The sequence below is a fragment of the Microcebus murinus genome, chromosome 12 (assembly GCF_040939455.1).
Source record: "Microcebus murinus isolate Inina chromosome 12, M.murinus_Inina_mat1.0, whole genome shotgun sequence".
Taxonomy (NCBI): Eukaryota; Metazoa; Chordata; class Mammalia; order Primates; family Cheirogaleidae; genus Microcebus; species Microcebus murinus.
This window is the reverse complement of record NC_134115.1, coordinates 9,338,656-9,361,326: the sequence shown is the minus strand read 5'-3', so window position 1 is coordinate 9,361,326 and position 22,671 is coordinate 9,338,656. Positions and strand designations below refer to the sequence as shown.

The window sequence follows — 22,671 nt, the reverse complement described above, 5'->3', positions numbered from 1 at the left end:
ATTTAAAAATAACGTAATGAAAACATATATGTATGTGTTACCTATTCTGATTTACATTACAAGTAAAGCTGCCTGTGAAGTAAAATAAGCTTTCAGTGCTTTCAAGCTTTCCTCGTCACACAAGAGCAAAACGGAGTCGTCGTCAGCGCACGGCACAGACTACCGTGCAGACTGTGAGTGCCGGCTGCGGGCAAGGTTTCGTGGCCGGTGAGCGCCGTACCGTAGTGGTTAAAATTCTCAGTGCATTTGTGGAGAATTCTGAAGTGGAAGAAAAGTGGGCCCTGCCTGCGGAGGTTGGTTCTCAAGGTGGTGAGAGCAGGGGCCAAGGGGCCTGAGCAGCCCAGACCCCACCGGGCAGAGTGTAAGGAGACAGATGTGGCTTGAGGTGGCAGCAGGAAGAAAGTGGACAGATGCTTGCAGGCACAGCCACTGTGGCATTTGCCTTGGAGAAGGGTCCTCAGAGGACAGTGGACACCAGAGAGCGAGCTACTCCTTGGAGAACAGCCCCAGGGCGCAGGGGCCGTTGAGCACCCTGGTACATGCCCCGGTGGCTTGGACTGCTTTGAGGCATGTGTGAGTAGAGGCTGTACCTGTGACATTCCAGTGAGTGGGGGCCCTGGCCTGGGGTGTGGTGCTCTAGAATCCCAGAGACAAACTCAGACTGGGATATGCCACTAGTCATCTTTGCATCTTTGAGATGCACAGTACACCTGAGACTAAATTTAGGTCCATGAACTTTCATTTACAGCTCATAGAGAGGTCAGCTGCAGTAGAACTTCTCATGCCACCTGAAGCAGAGGCTTGTCCAGCTCTGCTCTGCTGTGTCTTCCCTGTCATAAGAGAAAAAGCCTTAAGTTGATTCCGCCTTCCTGTTGTTGCAAATGTTTGACCTCTTTGGGGATTTTGGAACTGCAGGGAAAGCTGCCCACAACCTCCCATCCCTAAACCCCGCTGCTCCTTTTGATTTCCTGTTCCAAATACAGCGCGGGCAGCGACTGCTGCCTTGGCTTCTCCATCTCGTTCCCCGGTGTCCATGGAGGCCACTGGTCCTCCTGGCCACCCTCCCAGCTGGTCGGCTGTCTGGGCGAGGGCAGCTCCTCTGCAGCCAGCAGGTCATCCTAGCCCCATTCTCCAAGACTGCCAGAGAGCACGCTAATGGCATTGAGGGACAATTGTGTCCCTGGGAGCCTCCCACCTGGTGTCAGCCTCAGGGCTGCTGAGCGTCTGAAAAGCATTTCAGTGTCAGGAGCTGGTACCACTGGCTGCTGCCCAGATAGTCAGACCTCCTCCAGGAGCTGCTTAAAAGACCCTCCTGTCTTTATACATGTCATTTTGACACAAGAAATTTGAGATGTCATGGGCCAGAGGTGTAGATTGTCCTAGCCTGGCTGCGCCGAGCTCAGGTTTCAGGCCTCAGCACTGAGTGGTGCCTTGGGCTTGAGTGGTTCTCCGTAAAATACGGCCAGTGAGGACAAGCTGGCCCTTCCAGCTTCCAGCGCGAGGCACAAGACCTTAATTTGTAACAAGTTACTTGGTGTTGTCTACCGTTCAGGAGAGAGTAGTTTATTACCCCAGAAACTGAGTCAGCATTCCTTTTTCCTATGAACAGGATTCTGGAGCAGGAAGTCAGTAAGTCTGGGCCTTGACAGCATCATTAGAACAGGAACATGTTTGTCGGCATTTCCTTTCCCATGCCGGCGGCTTCTGAAATTGGTGTTTTGTTTATTGATTTCTAAATCTAGAACAGTAGTAAGCATGGAGAAACCAGAGCCTCAGAATACTTCTCTTGGGCTAACCTGAGCTATACATGTAATTCGTGTAGCTAGTCATTTGCTATATGCTGAGTACTGCAAGAACAAAGTGGGGTACACAGCAATCTTAGTGCAAGATTCAGAGTTATTCTGAAAGTGTTCCTAAGTACAATTGTTCGTATTTTGTTGTAAGCACATGGACTACTCTGATGTTTATAAAAACCACAAAACTAAGCCCTGAGAAACAAAATACAAGGCACTGAAGATGCAATTTGGGAATGAAAACATGAAATTTGATCTCTCTCCAAATGTGAAGAGCATAAAGGAGCATGAGTTTCTCACCAGACACAGGAAAGACACATAAAGAGAAGTCTGTTCTCAACACTTCATCCATTTGGCTGTTGAATGGCCAGATTGACTTTTTACTTTTTCTTATGTTTTGTAATACTTGGCTCACGATAAAGTGACTTTTTCAGCGTCATTTGTACCACTGGGATAGGGAAGTATCACTCACATATTCTCCATAATCGCTTTTCCAGCTTTCAGTCCTTTAAACCTCTCTCGCGCCTGGTATGCTGTGCCCGGCCCGCGTCACAGCAGCCGCCTCCCGGCCGGGGTGGACGACGGGCTAACGCGCACAGATGCACGGACGGGCGCCCCCGCGAGCTGGGAGGAGGACGTGGGAGGTTTGTGTGTTCTGAAATTGCTCTTTTACTTGCAGTTCTGATCAAAGGCCTGTCGTCCTTTCATCGAGGTCCAGATTTGCCTTCTCCGTGTCCGTGCTGGACCTCGACCTCAAGCCCTACGAGAGCATTCCTCATCAGTACAAACTGGACAGCAAGATAGTCAACTATTATTCAAAGACTGTACACGCCAAAGACAGCGCTGTGATGTCGACTCGGTTCACGGAAAGTGAAGATTGCACATTAGTTCTCCACAAGGTCTAACTTTTTCCCTGCAGTGTCTTTGAAACTTGAACATAGAATGTGAAGGTTGAATGATAGAGCTATTTTCTGTTGTGTTGGGTGACTTTGGTTGTGAATGTTTTTGCTTTTAACCCCTGTTGAGGTGGGATTGCCTCTTGGAGACATGAATTGAAGAGCACTAGAAACATCTTCCAGGACAAGGGGAATGTAGGACGTGAATGCTGTGTCCCAGGAAGCTCCTCACGTTCTTAAAATGGAAGTGTCCGTTAAGCCCTGGGAAGACATTCTGGGGAGTTCTTCCTTCCCAGCCAGGGCTTGTGTCTAATTCTCTAAAACAAAAAGCCTTATTAAAAGACCCAAGGTTTGGATCTGCCACCACCAGACTCCTAACATAGAAAACTTGAATGTCACATACATTTTACAGTTTGGACTTTTAAGAAACCATGGATACTACTGGAACTTACCCAGCGGAGTTACTTGGTCACTTTTTCAGTGCAAGCCACACATCAACACAGGTTTTTAGATGGTTCCCTGCTGCAGAGCATGATCTCCTGCTTAGTGTGGATGTTGGTTCTGAGCGGTCTAGACTCAGGGTCCCCATGGAGGTGCCGAAACCCATGGCTTTGCGGAGGGTCAGCAGGGAGCGCGAGACTCAGGTCAGGATGGACACCACTCATGCAAGCATTGACATTATTTTTTGCTTTACAATTTTATCTTTAGGGGGAGAAAAGGTGTTCTTTCCCACTTGAAATTGCTGCTGTAGGAGCTGGAAGCAGAGCTGTCACGTGCTGAGCTGCTCTGGCCGGGCTAGGGCAGGTGTGTCCGACAGCTCAGTGCCTTCCTGGCACTCCCGTGTCTCAGGTGGCCAAGGAATGAGTTCTCCCTTCCTCCCAGACTGAACTCCCTCGGGTTTGCCTTGAGACCTGTTGGGTTTGAGGGCCCCCTGGCCTTGCCTGTCCCCCCGTTGGGCCCAAAGGCCCTGTTTCCGGAAGATGAACAACTCCTGGCTGGTGCTGAGAGGGTTCTTGTTGGGGTCACCAAAGTGTACCCGGCTGCTATGAAAACTGTTGGGAATTTTGGCTTCAGTTTTTTTATTCTATGGTAGGTTGTACAGACTGATTATTTATATCATCATTTTGAGGGACTAATGAAGGCTTACTGTAACATATATTAGCAAAACCATGGAATTGTATAAAAATACTACATGAAAAATAAGGAAAATATTTTGCTGATTGTAAATTTTTGTGGGAAATTTTGTGATAACTCGAGAATTACACTTGTTTGAATTAAGCCAACTCTTCTAGAATTTATTGTTCAATGCTGTCCTAATATTTACTTCTAATTTTATTCCCACTCAGAGGTGCAAAAAAAATAACTTACGCATTTGGACACTTTTACTGTTCTCTTCCGATTTCAAATGAGATCTCATGCATATGTGTTGTGTGTGCTGGGATGGTGGCTTTGGAGACTCCACCTGATGTGTGTGGAGTTCATGTGCTCGTGGACAAGTTGTAGGCTCTGGAAAGCGTGGAGGGAAGTGGCTGTGAGTATTGTTTTGACCAAGGTAGTGTGTTGTGGCTGGGCTGGGCAGCGTCACTCAGGAAGGCTTTGCTGGCAGTCACGGCCTGTGGAAGACTTCGGGTCCTGGGCTCATGGGTACACATGAGGGCGCGTCCCTGTGGGAGGTGCTCTGGAACCTGGCCCCTCAGGGAGGTGGGCTGGGTGCCGTGTCCTCCAGGGGTGCAAGAGTTACTGCCCAGCATGGGACCCAAACCTGGCTGGACTAGACGGGATGAAAACAGTCTCTATTTAGGGGAGAAAGCAGTTGGAGCACCCCATTCTAGATAGTCTTGAGGAGCCCTTGAACCCAGCAGGTGTGTGGATGCATCTCTAGCCCCTGCCTTGAACCTGCCACTGCTGCTTTGCTCAGCCTTCACGGTGGCCCTGACTGGTTTGAAACAATGTGCTTTCACTGAACATTATAGTGGGCGACTCCTGTGTTCACCAAGGTCACAGTTCTTCAGTGAAGGACCCCATTTCCTTTGTGCCGTGGCTCCATGCGAAGGGAACAATGCCGTCTTACGGCATTTCTTTTTTTAAGCTAATGGCTCCACGTTTTTGTGGAGGACCAAGAAAAGTGTGAGGACTTGCTGAGCGATGCTGTGATTGCCCCACAGTGCTACTTTGCAGACCAGGAGGAGGAATGAGGCTCCACAGGCAACTGCCTTGAGAGCCCCTCGGTGGCAGGAGCCAGGAGGGGTTCTCCCAGCGCGACTGAGCAGCAGCCATCTGCCGCAGCAGACTCCGTGTGGGGACACAGCTCCTCGCCGCACACCCAAGGATGGACGACCACGCTTAGTACATTTTCTCAAATGTTAAGTTTATTTTAAAAAAACACACTATACATATTACTTTTATTTGGCATTTTATACTTAAATTGCTGTATTTATTTTTCATGTCATGAGAGTATATATAATGTGCCATAACTGCATAGACAGCATGTTTTAAGGGTGTGGTTTCTAAGTGGAAAATAGCAAATGTTTATATTCAATAAAATTGTGTGCTTTTAAGTGCAGCATCTTATTCCTACATGTTCACTGTTTTGGAACTAGTTATTGCAAAACAATTTTATCAGGCTTTCTAGAGCAGCTTCTATGCCAAGCACTCCTAGCAGGGTTCGGAAGCTGAGAGGAGCAGTTTCTATGACTCTGTTCTTGTCCAGTTCTAGGGCTGCAAAGAAAACATAAAACTGGGTAAGAAACTTCAAGTTGGTGGTTTCTTGTTTACTCTTGGTGTTGTTCTCCCCAAGCCCCTTCCCTGCTCTCGACTGGCCACCTGGAACGGGACGTGCTGGAGACGGTGCGGGGAGGGATGCGTGGAGCCTTCACCCACAGCTGGGGCAGGGAGAGGATGTCCCTTGTGCGTTTAGTCTGGAAGGCCTTGGGGTGGGGGGAATCAGCTTTCATATGATTTTTTAGTGATTATTGATAAAAATATTTTCAAAACTGATGTACAAAATACACTACTAAGATTTTCAACTTTTGATTCTTGCCATGTGAAACCAGATGAAATAAGCAGGTTGCTGTGCCAGGCACGCTGGGAAGTCACTCAGAACACCCACACCCAGAGCCCTACCTCGCCGTGGGACTTTGGTGAGAAGATCTAGCTTTGGCGAAACCTTCCCTTCTTCATCTATTTTTATCTTCCAAATAATTAATAATTCAAACCTGAAAAAGAGGTAAAATACATCATTAAGTGTTTTTTTAAAATTTGATTGAAAAATTAAGAAACTAGGTGCTTGTAACAGTTTATCTGTCTATGCTGGGTTCCCTTGCTCCTAAAGACATCTACGCACAGAGGAAGAAAAAGTATAGTCAGTTACACAGGAAAAGGGAAATTAGAACCACAGTAAGATAATGCTTTGTTTCCACTACATTGGCAAAAATCAGTACGACGATCCAAGTGAAGTACAGCATGCAGAGCAACAGGAATTTATAAATTACCAGTGGAAATATAAATTGATAAACAACTTTGAAAATAATCTGGCATTGAGAGAAAGCTGAACACACACCTGCCCTAGAAATTTCATTTCTAGGTATATGAGCCCAAGAGAAGCCTGTGTGCTGTGCCAGGAGGCAGGGGCCAGTATGAAGAACCCAAATGCTCAAGACCTGAAGAACGAAGACAGACATTTTGGTGTATTCACTAGGAGATGAGCAGTGAAAATGAACTACTGCTACGTGTGACACCAGAGGGGGCTGATGTTGACGAAGGCTACTCCCCGAAGCCTGCTTAACAACCACACTATTTTAAGGCTTGAAAACTGAAGTTTTTAGGCATTCATACACGAGTCATAAAAGTACATTCTGATAGATGTATACACATGCACAAAAGCAAGTGGATGACAAATAGTACAAGTTGATAGTGGCTCTGGGACAGGGAGGTGCTGGGGCCAGCAGAGGAACTGACTGTGAAGCTGGAGCCCTGAACCTGGTCTCCCCAGTTCTTCCGATTGCTTGGCTTCTCGGGGGCTCTCCAGTCACCCCTGGCTTATCCCCTTCCATTTCTGAAATCACAGTGGATTCACCCACATCTCCACCCGTGAAACTGTCACCCGCTGACCCTGGGACAGATGAGCATTTTCCTCCTGCAGCCCAGCACTTTCTCCCACGCTCCGTGTAGATGTTTCCTCTCTGAGGTAACGTTTACGGAGCATGGTCCACCCCACTCTCTTCCAGTGGGGCACATATCTGGTGTGACTCCACTGATTCCTCCAACTGATGATCTTTAGTTCTTGGTTGGTGGTTTACATTTATCTTCTATTTATACTCTGTTTTATGAGGAAATGGGGGTCCCACGGCATCTATGCACACTCACCCCGGCCGGCTGGCACTCCGGATCCCCATGGAGTGGGAGGAGGCCCCTTCCGAGAGGTGCACGGTATCCGGGTACTTTTCCTGTGTAGGGAGAAGAAATGGTTAGGGACAGATCCGCGGGGAGGAGCAAGGGGCTACGGGATGGGTGCAGGGACACTGTTCCAGGTGATTGCCTGAAAGAGGCCGAGTATCACACGCACCACCTGACGGCGTGAACTGCCTCCTGCCCCTGCTGGGCCCGCCCCATTGTAGGGCTTTCCGCGGCCACACAGCCTTCAGGCTCCCGGTTACCACCTGCCCCAACATTGACATTTTACACAACCACCATACAACTTTATTTCAGTTTTGCCAGTTTGTCCATGTTCCTCCCACCTGGGACAGTTCCTTGGTCTGTGGATGACTGGTCAGGTGACTCCCCTAGCTAAAGGACTGTTTTACTCAGACAGTGTTAGCATCTGACCTTCACAGCCTTTTGAACTGAGGCTCTGAAGGCTGTGGCCGGCCCCTGTCACGGTGGACACTCCTAGTCTGTCCTCGGGACGCATGCGAATGGCCCCCAGCCCACACATCCTTCCTGGCATGGGCAGGACCCCGCCCAGGTACCCAGATTGTGCCAGGTGGAGGCACCTGGCTCCCACTGCAATAAGGGAAAGTGCATGTTTTGGTAAAAGCTTTATGATGAGATCATATACCATCTTAGAGTCAAAGACATTCTCTAAAACAGGGAAATAATGCAGAATTTCACTAATTTCTAGGCTTGCAACTCTAAAATAGGTTTGTTTCCCCCCACATAATGTGATAATTGTGGGCATATTTGCTTGTTTCTGTGGGAGCCTCTGGCATACCAGAACTGACACATTAATTTGGATCATTACAACAACAACGACGACAAACAAACAACAAAGCTTGCTTTACAGGAACCTGAACAGAAGGTACAGATTCACAACTGGTAAGGTAATAGTGGCCTCATCTTCTCAGTTTTTAAAAACTGTCTTTCTGTCTGCTCTTATGAGAACAGATTGCAGGGGTGATGTGACATACTTTTACCATAGGCTCCACTATGAGATGTCGGGTTCCCAGGGCCAGTCTTTGAAAGACACTGGGTCCTTTCTGCCCTCTCAGAGCACCTGACGTAGAAATGGAAGCCTGAGGATGATGCTGAGGCAGATGCAGCCCCACTGTGACCAAAACCACCGTGGCCTCCCCACGCCTCGTGGAAAGGGAGTGAGGTGAGTGAGGTTTCACCTGAGAAATGTCGGCCTGACACCCTGTCAGAACAAGAGACGAGGGAACACGGCTGAGTTTGTGAGTGGCAGAGCCTCTTAGGCTGCAGATACTTGCCAGACTGAACCAGAGTAGCTCTGTCAAATGAGGTTGTATGGGGATAAAGACATGTCACATGTTGATGTAAACATCAGCCAGCCCCCGTATCGTGAGCTGTCGCCAGCGTGGGAGGCCGCGCCTCGCGCACGCAGCCCCGGCAGTGGAGGACATGCCTAGACGCCAAGCCGAGCCGAGCCAGCCCGAGGCGGGGGTGGGGGGGCTGGTTTAAACTTACAGACAATTACTCATTTCAGCAAAACAGTTTTGATGAGAAAATATATACCTAAGTGGAAAGTGCTGGTTGATCTTTAAACCACAGGCTCTTCTAAATGAATCACAACCATATGAGGAACTTAAAGGGGAGCATGTGAACGTGGCAGTTTGGCTTCCAGGCCGTGCTCAGCACAGCACTCAGGACTCGCTGTGACGGCTGGGCCCAGGCCAGCTCCAGAGCGGGGCCCGAGGCTCAGCCTCTGAGCGCAAGGGAGCAGATGGAGCAGATCTCTGCCTCCAAGCCTCTCCTTGTGAACAACAGGAGAGTTTAAATTGGATGCCTTCACTAAAAAATTAAAGTGTACTTTACTCCCTTTAGTTTTTTACATAAAGTCAAAGGTAGAAATGCTGACATTAGGAAGAGGTCAGGCATTCAGTATGTGTTCATACTGAATGAACACAGAACTTCATACAAGTTAATAATGTTGCTCCATTTATCCAGCTTCATCCACTTGTGTGGTAACCCCGACCATTCAGAGCACAACTGAGAAGGTAGCAATTAAAGGCTGATGAACAGCCCAGACGGGCATCAGAAAGAAAGGCAGCCTGGTTAACGATCACTAGAAATACAAAGGGCGGGGCTCACTGACACAGGTATACAGGCGCTTTGAAGGAGAAGAATGAAAGGCTACGAGAAATGATACACCTAAATACAAAGTAGGCTTGAGGTCATTTGGCATGAAATCAGCACATTTCACAAAGATTCAACGATTCACATGTACTATAATTGACACTGATAAAAGAAAAGCAAGAAAGATTTAAGATGGCTATAACTCTGATAAGGCAGAGATACATACAATATATTTTCAAATACTTTACACACACAGAGTTAACTGGGAAAATATAACATGATCTGGAAAGCACCTTAGATACGTCATGTTTTGCCACAGTATAACTAAAGCCCAGAGAAGGAGCACCTGGCCGGGCTCCCATGGGATCAGTCTTGGGCCCGGGCTCTTCCTAGCGCCTGAGTGGTCTGCACAGCCCTGAGAGTGCTAGTATGCAAAGGACGACGCAGGGAAGCCTGTGCTTCCAGGATGTTATCAGGAAGGCTGGGGCGGGCAGAGGCCGGGAGGGGCTCGCAGGGCACACTGACTGCTGGCCAGCACCGCGCTTCCCTTCTGGAGGCCCCAGCCTGCCGCAGCAAAGCCCCCCAGCGGCTGAGGAATGCTGAGGCAGGGATTCAAATGTGTTTGTTCAGCTGCTCGCCACATGCAGGGAGTCTGCATTCAAGAAGCCCCTGGAGTTCACGATGAAGACGGGTGGCTGTGAGATGCTGGCAATTTGCTATCCGCCCGACTTTTACACCTGAGGCCCGCTGTGCTGCTGCGATGGCTGCTGGGAGCCAGTCCAAGAGGAGTGCAGTTTTTAACCAAGCTTTACAGAAAGCCACCCTCGTGTTCCGTTCCAGTGCAATGCCACAGAGAAACGACTAGGTCACTTTCCCACTTAAACACACGAGAAGCCTTGCTTCCTCCCTGCCCTCTCCCACCGCTCCCGACACTCCCAACTGCATCCTTGCGTCCTCCCGACAACGGCCACCTGCTGCTTTGTGGCAGTTCCAGCAGGGGCGAAGGGACTTGATGTTCAGTACATCTTGAAAGAATCATCACTGTTCCCAGTTTGGGGGCTTCTATTAATGAACATTTACAAGTAATTTTTGTGTCGACATATGAGAGGTGGGTAGGGCCAGGACACACAGGCTCGTCCCCAGAGCCTAGTCTGATGTCTATTTGGAAAGGATCACACCAACCGGGCTGAGGTGGGCCAGGTTAGGGAGAAAGGAGGGAGACCCTGTGGCCAGAGTGACGGTGGGGTGGCCTCAGTGTGCTCTGGGGCAGGGGCAGCAGTGCTTGCTGGATGTGGGGGATGGAGCGCTCCTGACCCTGGGGCAGTATGGATGAGGTATATACAATATATTGGATATATATTGGATGAGGTGCTCTTTGCCCAGTGAGCAAGGCGGGACAGGTGGGTTGGGATGATCAGGGCTGGGGGTGCAGCCAAGAGGGGTTGGCACAGCTGTGGGGAAGTGTGCAGAAACGACTGTGGAAGGGGCAGACAGCAAGGGCGGGCTCGGGAGCGGGTTGGCCAGGGCATCTGCTATTGTATGCTGAAATCAGCAGAGACATGTCTGTTGGGACTGTTAGACTTGGCAACGTAGGGTCTTGGTGGGTGGCTTCACACACAACACTTCTGAGACAAGTGCACCAAACTTTAGAAAGGTCTAGAAATGCCTACAGCATGAGCACTTGGAAAAACAATGACTTGCCTCGCTTCAAACAGAAAACTAACAGATGTGTTTTCTGTGCAGACACTGGTCCAGGTTCTTCACACACATTATTATGCGTATGTTGTCACACGTTAGATAATCATATTATCACAAGTGAGCAGGTACTGCTGGGGCTCTGGGGCCAGCGCAGCAGCTCAGCCGCAGACCACACAGTCTGGGTCTAAGGCCATGTGTCCAGGCCAAGGTGAGGCCGGGTCAGGAGCTCCATGGAAATGATACCACGTGCGACTCAGTGAGACGCAACCCCACCACCGTGCTCTGAGGGGACACCACCCACCCCCCTCGCCTGAGCCCCCATGACGGTTTGAGGCTGCACCAACCATAGTGAGGGTCGCCAAAGGGGGTTCTCTGTTTCCAGCATTCCTTCTGCATCTGTGGTTGGCTTTCTAGTAGCAGAAAGAGCTCTTCATTTCTTATTTGTCTGTATCATTACTGACTCACAGTTAGTCATGTGTCCCACAGGCTGTAACCTGTGAAGATCACTGTTGATTGCGATGCACAACATGCAACACGTGCAACCCCGTGCCCCCAGGTACAAGCCCCTGCAGGCTGCTTCTGACACATTCCCATCATTCTTTGAGGCCTTTACATGCTTTGGCAGCACGAGCTGTTCTGGGCTCATTTTGTATTTGCCCGGCTCTGGATTCAAAGAAGCCAACAATATTTACAAACCACGGCCTGGGCTGGTAGCTCCTGGTGTTTCATTACTTCTAGAACCTCTTTGCAGAAAGAGCCAGGAAAGACGCACTGGAGTGCGCACACACACACACAAGCACACCTATAGCCATTCCACACCCACATTAAAAACAAACAAGCACGAGCTTCCCCTGACACCTAGGTCCACCTCCTTTCCATGTCTGTGAACTGCTTTGCCATCCGTGAAAGACCTGCCTCCTTCTGTCCTCAGTGTATTTACTTGTTTGATCAGTCAGTTTACAATCTCCGGAGCGCACCTGCCAGCCGCGTCGCGGCCTTCCTCTGCGGGCACACAGGCGCCTCTGCAGAGGGAGGAAAGGAAGAGGGCAGGGAAGAGCATTCTCTTAAAAATCTAAAAATACGTACGACACAGAGCTGACACAATGCAGCCATCCATTTGACACTAAGAGATTTTTCTGGGCCGAATACTGGGCTAGGTACCTTGGTCCTTTTGGTCAGAGTGTGTGTGGCGGGTACATGAGGACTCGCAGCCCTGTGGGGGAGGTGAGACAGGGTTTTCAGACTGTTGCCAGCTATAACAAGGGAAGGAGTAGCTATTCTAGGGCAATTCTGGAGAAGAAACACTCTGTATCATCACAATCATTAAGTAACAGAACCAACCACTGGCAGCACCAGAAGCCCCTTTAGAAATTTCCTGACTAGCATGACCACCAGAAGAGACAGTACACTCGCTAACACTCCATCCAATTGAAAGTTTAACAAAACCCACAGACCACAAAGCTGGACGAAAGGTGCCTGACTTGTAATAATCTTTTGATTACACAAAGGATGGAAAGACTGCAATTCCAAGTCTAATTATGTGGACATTTAACCAGTTATTCTAGACTATTTATGTTTTTGAAGGGAACATTTCCATGAAGTGATACAAACAGAACTGAATGAAGTCGCTATGTTGCTGAATTACCTCCCATAAACCGCATTACCCTAATTTTCCTGGACGTGGTCCTGAGGATCAGAGACACGCACACGGACCTGGCTACGTTCGTGTCTGCACCAAGGTCATTCGCTTGATTAAAAAACAAGGGAGCGCAGCAGTTCTCTGGTCTTACCCTGTGTGGGGCGCAGAAATCAGAGATCAGTTGCCACTAGTGGATGAATGTGAGTGTCCAGGAAAGACTCCTCAGGGGACCAGCACTGTAGGAACATCTCAAAAATAACTGGGAATAGCTAAAATATTGCTTGTCCGGAGGGAGTTAAAAAATGTGTCCTAAATGTTGCTTAGTAAAACCAACAACCAGAAAAACTTCTATTCCAAGCCCACGGTGGGTCATAAACCTGGGAAAGTTGGAATGTCATCACAGCACATTGCTACAGGAGCAAAAACACAAACCTCCCCAGAGGGAGGGTGGCCTGGCCCAGTCCGGGTGTGACTTGTGGTCATCCTTCTGGTACTGACATCCCAGAGCCCTCTCAGGGCCTTGTGCCAAGTGTTCTCCATGTACCCCAGCCCCTGTGGGGCAGCCCTGCCCTCAGCACTTAGCTCATCTCCGGATCTTTGCAGAACAGACCCAGCTGGGAGCTCTGCTTGGCTTGTCTTCCCTTCACCCAGCCTTCCTTGTTTGTACAGACTTGGGAAGAATCAGGGAACCTCAAGAGCTGAAAGAGACCTACCTTATTGGAAGTATATTCCAACAGCATTCTTAAACAAAGACTTGGGGAATTTTAATAAACAAACAGCAACGCAAGCATGAATAATTGGCTTGCATCACCAGAAAGAGAGAACCAGAGCAGGAGACAGCAAATGACAGGCTGCAGGCCAAATCCCACACCCCCTTCTTTTTATATGGAAGCTCAAACTAAAAATGGTTGGAAAAATTCAGAAGATTTCATGACATCAAAATTATATGAAATTCAAACTTCAGTGTCCATGATAAAGTACACTCACGCATTAGGCACATACAGTCCATGGCTGCGTTTGTGCTAGGACACAGAGCTTAGCGGCTGCACAGAGATCACACAGCTGCAAAGCTTAACACAGTTACTCTCTGGCCCTTTGCTGAAGTCACGGACCCTGGCAGACTAGGGGAGGTGGGTCCCACTAGTCCCTGGGGGGAGACTGTGGAGCTCCAGGTGGTTGGGATGTTCACGAGACACAGACAAACCAAGAGAGAGGCTGGAGGCAGGTTTGGGGGGAAATCAGCCCATGTTTTATGTGTGAAGAAAAGTCTGGTGGGAACGAACACATCATATTTTCAATAGTGTTTTTTCTTGGGAAGTGACCCTGGGAAACAGAAGTAGAGCAAATTAATAAACAACCACAGAGACCACACAGTCAGTCCCGATGGCAAAGTGATAGTTTAGCCATGGGCTGTCTTTTGAGGGGGTGGTCTGTCCTATGTGGCCTTAGCTCCCAAGCCTGAGATGGACTTTTTTTCTCCTCTTTTCACCCTTCTTGTTTCCAGGACTTTCCTTTAGGGCCCAGTTCAGGTGCCATTTCTGCACGTCTGGATAGTTATAAAATGGCTCTCAAACCTCTGGGGTTAAAATTCCAACAGAAATTCCCTTATTCCTGTAACCATATTTCTTTCTACTTCCTTTTGGTTTTTATTTTGTTTTTTCATAGTTCATTTAAATTCCATTAACTTAGATAAATTCCTCAAAAAAGCCCTCAGTTATTTTATAATTGAATATTTAAATTTCATTTAACTGTTGTTTGTAATCTTCGATCATCAGAAGATTTCTGTCTTGGGAGACAGGAAACATGTTCCGAGCTGGCCGTGGGGGCAGGAGGATGGGATGTCATGTCTCCTGATCTTGTTCCAACTGACCCTTGTGCACATGGTGTGGGGTGACACCCAGTACTGCCTTTTCCCACGTCATACATCACATCACACCCTCAAAGAAAACCAAGACAAGTTATTTCTGCAGTTAATTCCTCCCTCATGGCACATCTGCATTCCCAACCTACTCCCAGACACTCAACAGAAATTGCTCTCCCTTTGCTTGGGTGATTATAGAAAGAGGCTCCAAGGAGCAGGGACACTGTGCTGGGTGTGGGGATGAGGCCGACTCACCCTTGCATGCCCACATCTCCCCTTCTCAATCAGAGGGACCTATGGGGTTGGGGTTTGGTGGTGTAAGAGTTGGCCCCTGCCCTCAGCCAGACAGAAGCCCTGGGACTCCACAAAACCCACACACCCAAAGAGCTCCATCTCAAACCAGTGTGAAAACAATCCTTAGCACTTTTTAGGAAATCAAGGATGGAGAGATTATAATGTGAAAATATGACTATAAACACCTTGTCTAGAAAATGGAACTAAAAGAAGGAACAAAGGGATGCAGAAATCCTAAAAATGAATAATAAAAGTTATAAATGTAATTCTTCTTCACATTCCAATTTTAGAATGGAAAAAGGAGAATTATGCAAGCAAAATTAGTAATATATATAGCCTAGAAACATGTACCCTGGAATCAAATCTAAATGCAAATGTACACTTAAAAAACCAACTTCCCCTTAAGATTACTAGAGAAAACAAATATCACTTCAGATGGGAATATAAGTGTAGCAGTTTTTTTTTTTAAGATTGTCATTTGAAGCTAATCATGTAGCAACTGTATGATTTGAAAAGTAATTGAGTTTCTTCCTAGACCACTACTGTGAAAAGGTGAGCCAAGCTGGTTTATTTTTAAATAATCAGAAATGATAATCAAGAAGCTAAATATATACACACATACAAATGTAATGATAAATACTAGAAACTCTTTAGAGATAATTCCACAATTTTCTTTATGTAATTATTAATATTTACTTATAACTGATAGTGAAAGTAATATTTCACATATACACTGGAAATTTTGTCATTACTAAGGTTTAAACTCTCTCATTATTTCATAAATCTTGAAGTAATGCTGTCCAAAAACATTGAAACTGGTTATAATTTAAAGTTATGGTCTGATTTAATTTTTTTTCATGGAATAACAGATATTTTAAGATTGGTAAAGTCTTCAGGTTCTTTTTCACAAGACAAGTCACTTCTACTCCCATCCCACCCCCTTTACCTTTGCAGGCCCCACACACCTGACAAGAACCAGCTCAGTCAACCCCCACAGCAGTCCTATGACATCGTTGATTATAATGCTCATTTTAATGAAACTAAGGCTCAGAAAAATTAAGATACTTGCTCAAGATTACACAACTAGTAAATTGATTCACATCTAAGGCCAACAGATTCCAAATCTTGAGTCATAAACATTCTACTACATAACATCTCTAAGTTCAGATATAGTTGTAATGTTAAGGTCAAGTTTTATTACAATCAATCTGTAATAACATATTTCAGTACTGGTGACTGACTATGGAAGTAGCAGCAAAAACATTTTTGTTGGGTAACAAGTGCCACTGAAAAGTTTGCTCATCCATTCCCAATCTAGTGCCAGGTATGAATAAGCCAAGTCTCAACTTTAAAGAGCCCTGATCTAGTAGAGGAAACTTCCTGAGACTTATTTTTTTTTAACTAAAACTCCTTAGTTTTCTTTCTAGACGAAGGTTATTAAAAAGCTATGGTGGGGCTCAGAGTCCAGAACCTCTCTGGCTCTTTCTTTTTTCAGATAGGCCTGCTATCACAGAGAACAGAAGTGGGGGTGGAGGAGAGCCTTTCTGCCTCTTGTATAGATTTCCAACAAAATTTCCAAGAATGGAAAAATAAGCACCACATGTACTCACCATCAAATTGGTATTAACTGATAAACACTTAAGTACATATATAGTAATAACATTCATCGGGTGTCCGGGCAGATGGGGACGGGGAGGGGGATGGGTATATACACACCTAATGGGTGCGATGCACACCGTCTAGGGGATGGACACACTTGAAGCTCTGACTCGGGTGGGGCAAGGACAATATATGTAACCTAAACATTTGTACCCCTGTAATATGCTGAAATATAAAAAATTAAGGTCCAAATAATATTTAAATTATATTTTATAAATAAAGCCAATGATGTATGTCCAAACTTGTACTTTAGAGTTCTATGTGAAATGCTTTCAGTTTTTAAAAATGGGAGAAAAGAAACGAACCATAAAGTCAACACATCCTTAGGAAAAGAGCAACCTTGCCCCACTTCTAGGACAAAGAAAAACAGGGCATAAATAATTTACACAAATGAAAGTTTAAATGGTTGAAACTGTGTATTATAGCAAGAGCTGATGGTTAAAGAAAAATAAAATGAATACTGGGCAAGAGAATTAAAACCTGAGGGCGGATGAAAAGCCACAGAGAAATAGTCCAAAGGACAATAATAATTTATTCTATTTTCACAGTTCTAGTTTTGAAAGAACTTTAAAATATTGAATCATAGAATACCTTTATGAGGCAGGAATAAAAAATTATGCCTGTTTTAAAAACTAAGAAAAACATGGCTCCAACGTCCCAGAGCCAGTAGTAGAAGGAATTGAGCTGGGCCACCTGCTCACAATGTCTTTCTCGAGGCAGATTTTTGGTTACCTGTGATCCAGGTAAGTGCTGATTAGAATGGAAAGAGATCAGAGGTGAATTTACCCTGAAACTAATAAAGTTGAAGCTTCAGGGACCCTCCTTGCATGGGCTTCCTCCAAGGCATTTACCTCTTTTTTTCTTAAATAAACTTTATTTTTTAAAACAGTTTCAGATTGACAGAAAAATTGCAAAGGCAGAATCCCTACATATCCCACACCTAGTCTCCCCTATTATTAAAGTATTAGTTTGGTACATTTGTTACAATTAATGAACCAATGTTTCTGCATCATCATTATAACTGAAGGCTATACTTTATTCAGATTTCCTTAGTTTTTACTTAATGTTCTTTTTCTCTCCAGGATACCACATTATATTTGAGATTAGTGAGAAAGTTAGCCAAGTTTACCTGGATTCTTGCTTCTCCACATTTTCCCTTTAGTATTATGCTTGGTTATTTTAATAAGTGGCTCCCATTTAAAGAATCTTAAGAAAAAATATGTAGTTTTATTTGGGTCCCAAAATAACACTCGCCTTATAGTCTGGCCACAGACCACATAATCCAGCTCTACCAAGCACTAATCACTGCTCATCTTTATTATTGGCCCAGGCAACAATAAAGAGGAAGGAACCAGCTTATTATGGGCTTGACTTAAAACTCAAAACAGATAACAGGAGAGCAGTAAATACTGCTCTTTCATTTATTCATTTCTCTACAGATCATCCATGAATGAGCAAAACAGATCTTATAACTATATATCAACACAGAATAGTTCTTTTTTTTTTTTTTTTTTTTTTTTGAGACAGAGTCTCGCTTTGTTGCCCAGGCTAGAGTGAGTGCCATGGTGTCAGTCTAGCTCACAGCAACCTCAAACTCCTGGGCTCAAGCAATCCTCCTGCCTCAGCCTCCCAAGTAGCTGGGACTACAGGCATGAGCCACCATGCCCGGCTAATTTTTTCTATATATATTAGTTGGCTAATTAATTTCTTTCTATTTATAGTAGAGACAGGGTCTCGCTCTTGCTCAGACTGGTTTCGAACTCCTGACCTTGAGCAATCCTCCCGCCTCGGCCTCCCAGAGTGCTAGGCAGAATAGTTCTTAAATGGGGAGAAATAAGGGCAGAAGAAAATCCTTTGCTGTCCTAAAAGGGCTTTATTTTCCTAGATTGAGTAACCCTTAGAAAGAGTATTTCAGGTTCACCCTATCCATGGCTTGCACAACATGGTAAGTTTGGATTGACTCATTCATTCATTCAAAACGATTTTATGAAAGTTCTCCTGTATGTGAAGCCATGGTAGACCATCAGAGGCCTGTTTTCCTTTGCCCAGTAAGCACAGGTGATACCTCCCCTCTTCTGATGAAAAATCCTGCTCACCTTTCCCCAGGACCCAGCTCAGCACAACACAGCACTACCACACCTTCCACATGTGCGTGGCCCCCTTGGCCAGCCCTCGTGCTGCCTGGGATTGAGAAGTGGACACTGGGAGGTGATGCAGGCGCTGCTGAGAGGTTCACAGCAGGAGAGAGAAGCCTCCATCCCAAGGGCCAGCAACTTTTGATTGTTTGAACTACTCCAGCCCTCCTACTGTCTACAGGAGCCACTGAAATTCCTTTTTTTGTTTAAGCCAATTTAAGTTGGGTTTCTGTCCCATTCTTTATCACTTGTATTGAAAGAGCCCTAATAGAAAACACAGGCACAACATTAAACACTGGCATATACTGATGAACAAAATAAACATTGTGTATTAGGGAAATGCAAACTGAAACCACAATGGAATGTCACGACATTTAGATTCAAATGGCTAAAAGCAATTGACAAACCCAGTGTTGAAACAGGAGTGAGCAAGTGGAACTGCTGGTGAGAATGTAAACTGGCATAGTTATTTTGGAAAACTGTTGGCAACATATACCAAAGCTGAACGTTGGCAAACCCTGTGTTTCAGCAATTCCACCCAACAAAGCTGTACATGTGTTGACGTGCTAATAGTGTTACTGTTTATAATGCCAGAACCAAGAAATGCACAGGAACAAGGGTGAATACTTTGTGGTATCCACACAATGGAATACTATTCACTAATGAGATGAATGATATAAAGTTGCACACAGCATGGATGAACCTCACAAACACAATGTGGAGCAAAAAAACAGCGACACAGAATGCCACATACGGCCCAATTCCATCCACGTCAGGTTACTGGAGCTGGCTGGCAGACCCTTGCTGTTAGAAGCCAGCAGAGTGCTTGCCCTTGGTAGGGAATGAGTGGAAGGGAGCAAAGGGGCTTCCAGGGGCTGCTCATGCTGTTTCTTGATCCAGGTGGTAGTTTTATAAGTAGTATTTTTTGTGAAAAATCATCAAACTGTATATTTATGATATATGCCCTTTTCTGTATGTCTATATTTCAACAAAAGGCTAAACAATAAAGACTGTATCCCTGGCCCATGAAAAGACAGATAATAAATTAGTAAATAAACCAAATAAACTAAATTTTTCGTAAAAAAGTTGTGATAAATGTCAACATGCCTCTTCTTTGCTGTTACTGTTCCAGGTTGGAGAATGCTTTTTCTTTTTCTCATCAGGAAGCTCTGTAGCCATCTTGGTGACTTTACTTCTTGTCTCTGGATCTTTTCTAGCTTCATCTTATGTATCCTTAAGGACAGTCGCCATAAATGCATGAAATATTATGCGCAGATTCTCCAGGATTTGGTAAAAAGAACATGCCATCTATTTCATTTCCCATGGTGTTCTTGGATTAAGACTAGCAATCTGCAAGCCTTTCTTAATGTGTGGCACCTGGAATGCTGTCCTGGGAAGCACTCAGTATGTCTTTTCTTGGATCAGGATTGACATGCAAGGGCATATCTTTCAATAAGTATGCTTTGTATTTTTTTCCCCAAAGGTCTTATCTATGCACAATGATTTTTTATTACTTTTCAGTGTGCTCCGAATAATGCTTTCCATGTGTTCCCATTCTCTTGATATTTCAGTGTGTGGAAATGCTTAGTTATCTGAAAATATGGAGATTCTGACTCCCTTTTGGCTAAATTCTTCAAAACTTCAATTGCTTAATACTTCTCTATCCTGAAACTGTGGTCCACATCATGATTTTGTTCAACGAGAATTAGTTGTATCACATTGAAAAATAAGGGCCAAAAGCTGCAGCTTAGAAATCTTTGTTACATGAAGATATTAGTTGTAGATGTTTATTTTAATGTTTGTGAGCTTTTTACTTATCTTTCAAAATCTGCTTCTATTAATAATTCAACTGACTTGTAAGTTTAATAACACTTGAAGAAACATATTAATTTCCAGAAGCCATGGCTGACCAAAGAAAGAGAAAAGGATTGTACAGTTCTTAGATTTAGTTGGAAATAGAGAGATGTTGTGTTTAAGGGATGGCCAGGGACGAGGGCCCCCCCAGCCCTGGGCTTGCATAACAACTGTCTAACTGTGATCATGCAGCCCTGGCCAACAGCAGGAAATGGAAACAGAGTGTGTGGGCCAAAATAGTCAAGCTGCTCGTTTTTTTTTCTTAAAGACAAAACAGCCAAAGGACAGATTCCAATTTCCTAAAAGTTATATTTTAGCCTCAGACAAATATAAATTCTATGCTACTTTTCCAATCAAATATCTTTAAGCTTAGCATTTATTTACACATTTGTAACAGAAAGAGGATTCTTTATTTACAAGTGCCATAAGCACTGAATACTAACCAGATGTGTTTTATGGTGTCTTATAAAGTAAGAAAATGCACAGAAAAGAAACTAGAGTTTGAAAAAAATCTTAGAACAAGTAGTTAATTTATGTCAACAGAACTAAAGGAGCTGAAAGCCCTTTGTTGAAATGTGCCTCACCACTGACACAGCTTTAGAGAATTTGTTCAATAAGTGCCTGCCCTTGCCTTCCAACAGCATTTGCAAATATCTTTGGGTCTTTTATGTTCTACATATTTTGTCTCTGAATGGGATAATCATGTTCTCATAAAATACTCCTAAATGACTGGCTTATGCTAACATGTTATGGGCCTGTGAAATCATTTAACTAATTATAGCTTACAGGGAAGAAGGTGCTTAACTGAAAAATGCTCCTCCTGAACAGCAGCCCTCACATTCTTAGCAAGAAGAAATAATCAGACCTTTTTTGGGGAGGTGGGGAGGAGCAGGGATGATACCGTGTGTGTAGTTTGTGTTTATCAGATAAATACATTATTTTCAACATATTAAAAATATCATAGTTAAAGGTTGGATAAAAACTGATAAAGAGTCAGGAAATGTGAATGAATGTATGTTTATATTCAATTTAAATTACTAGACCTTGTGAGATAAGGTAGTTTAGAAAGGCACTTGACAACAATTTGAACTATCATAAAAAGCTCAAAATAAAACAGTTCTAAATAAAAAATAGATCTATTGGATGTTTAGTTTGAAATCTTCCTTAAAAGCATAAAGAATCACTTCACGTCCATTTGAATAACTATAATAAAAAGGACAGACAACAATAAGTGCTGGTGAGAATGTGGAGAAAGCACAAAAGCACTACTGGCAGAGCCAACATGTATGAGAATGTCAAAGTAATTTTAAGAATGTGAAATGGTACAGTCATTTTGTAAAACACTTTGGTAGTTTCCTTTTTTTTTTTTTTTAAATGTCCTTTATAAATTCTGAAATGGTACATTCACATATGAAGCAGAGTTATAATTGTTCCTTTAAATTTCTTACTAATGCAGGTATTTTATTTGTTCATAACCGACATATATTCACTTCTCATGAGAGCCTCAAACCAGGGGTTTACTATCGATCTCTCCTCTTCCTATATTCCTAATGCTGGGGACCAATATGGGAATTTCTTCCAGGAAAGCATGGCTGGAGAGACACAACCTCTCCTGAGGTTATCTGATCCTTTTTTCAACCTAACCTAGTCCCCCTTTTCACACAGAATCCTGTCATTTGAATCTTTCTAGACTGGGACAAAGCAACTGAGAGCATGAGACAAGGTAACATTCTTCTTTCCTTAAGAAAATGGTTCCCTGAGCCCATATCCTGGGGGTTGGGGGATGGAGAGGGAGAAGGTACAATATAGAGTGACTTTTTAAAACTCACAGCTGCTCTCTCTCTCTTTTAATTTTTATTTTTATACTTAGGTGAAATTCAAATAAACATAAAATTAATCATTTTTAAGTGATCAATTTGGTGACATTTAGTACATTTTCAGTGTTGTGCAACCACCACCAATATCTACTTCCAAAACACTTTTGTCATGCCAAAATAAAAGTGGTACCCATTAAGCAGTTAATTCCAATTCCTGCTTCCTCTGGCCCTGGAAAGCACCACCCATCGATTTGATTTCTGCTTCTATGAATTTATTTATTGTGGATATTTCATATAAATGAAATCACATAATATGTGACCTTTTGTGTCTGGCTCCTTTAATTTAACAAAGTTTTCAAAGTTCATCATTCCATTTTCAAGGTGCTTCATTTCTTTTTATGCCTGAATAATATTCCATTGTATGCAAATACCACAATTTGTTTGGCTCCTTTTATAATTTCTGTTTCCTTACTGATATTCTCATTTTGTTCATA

The 22,671-nt window shown here is 44.5% G+C and overlaps 2 protein-coding genes across 3 annotated transcripts in view; one reads left to right on the top strand and one right to left on the bottom strand.

Moving 5' to 3' along the window:
• IPPK (inositol-pentakisphosphate 2-kinase) overlaps positions 1–5,247 on the top strand; it is a 65,227-nt gene extending 59,980 nt beyond the window's left edge. The window contains exon 13 of the mRNA XM_012747131.2: positions 2,473–5,247. Within this exon, the coding sequence (XP_012602585.2) occupies positions 2,473–2,698 (226 nt within the window). The 3' untranslated portion in view covers positions 2,699–5,247. The remainder of the gene's footprint in view (positions 1–2,472) is intronic.
• A 38-nt stretch (positions 5,248–5,285) lies between these two features.
• Positions 5,286–22,671, bottom strand: part of CENPP (centromere protein P) — a 232,289-nt gene continuing 214,903 nt past the window's right edge. For both annotated transcript variants that reach the window (XM_012747144.3, XM_012747142.3), the window contains exons 6-8: positions 7,055–7,134; positions 5,813–5,904; positions 5,286–5,407 (exon numbers count right to left, since the gene is read on the bottom strand). In XM_012747144.3, the coding sequence (XP_012602598.1) occupies positions 5,286–5,407; positions 5,813–5,904; positions 7,055–7,134 (294 nt within the window). The remainder of the gene's footprint in view (positions 5,408–5,812; positions 5,905–7,054; positions 7,135–22,671) is intronic.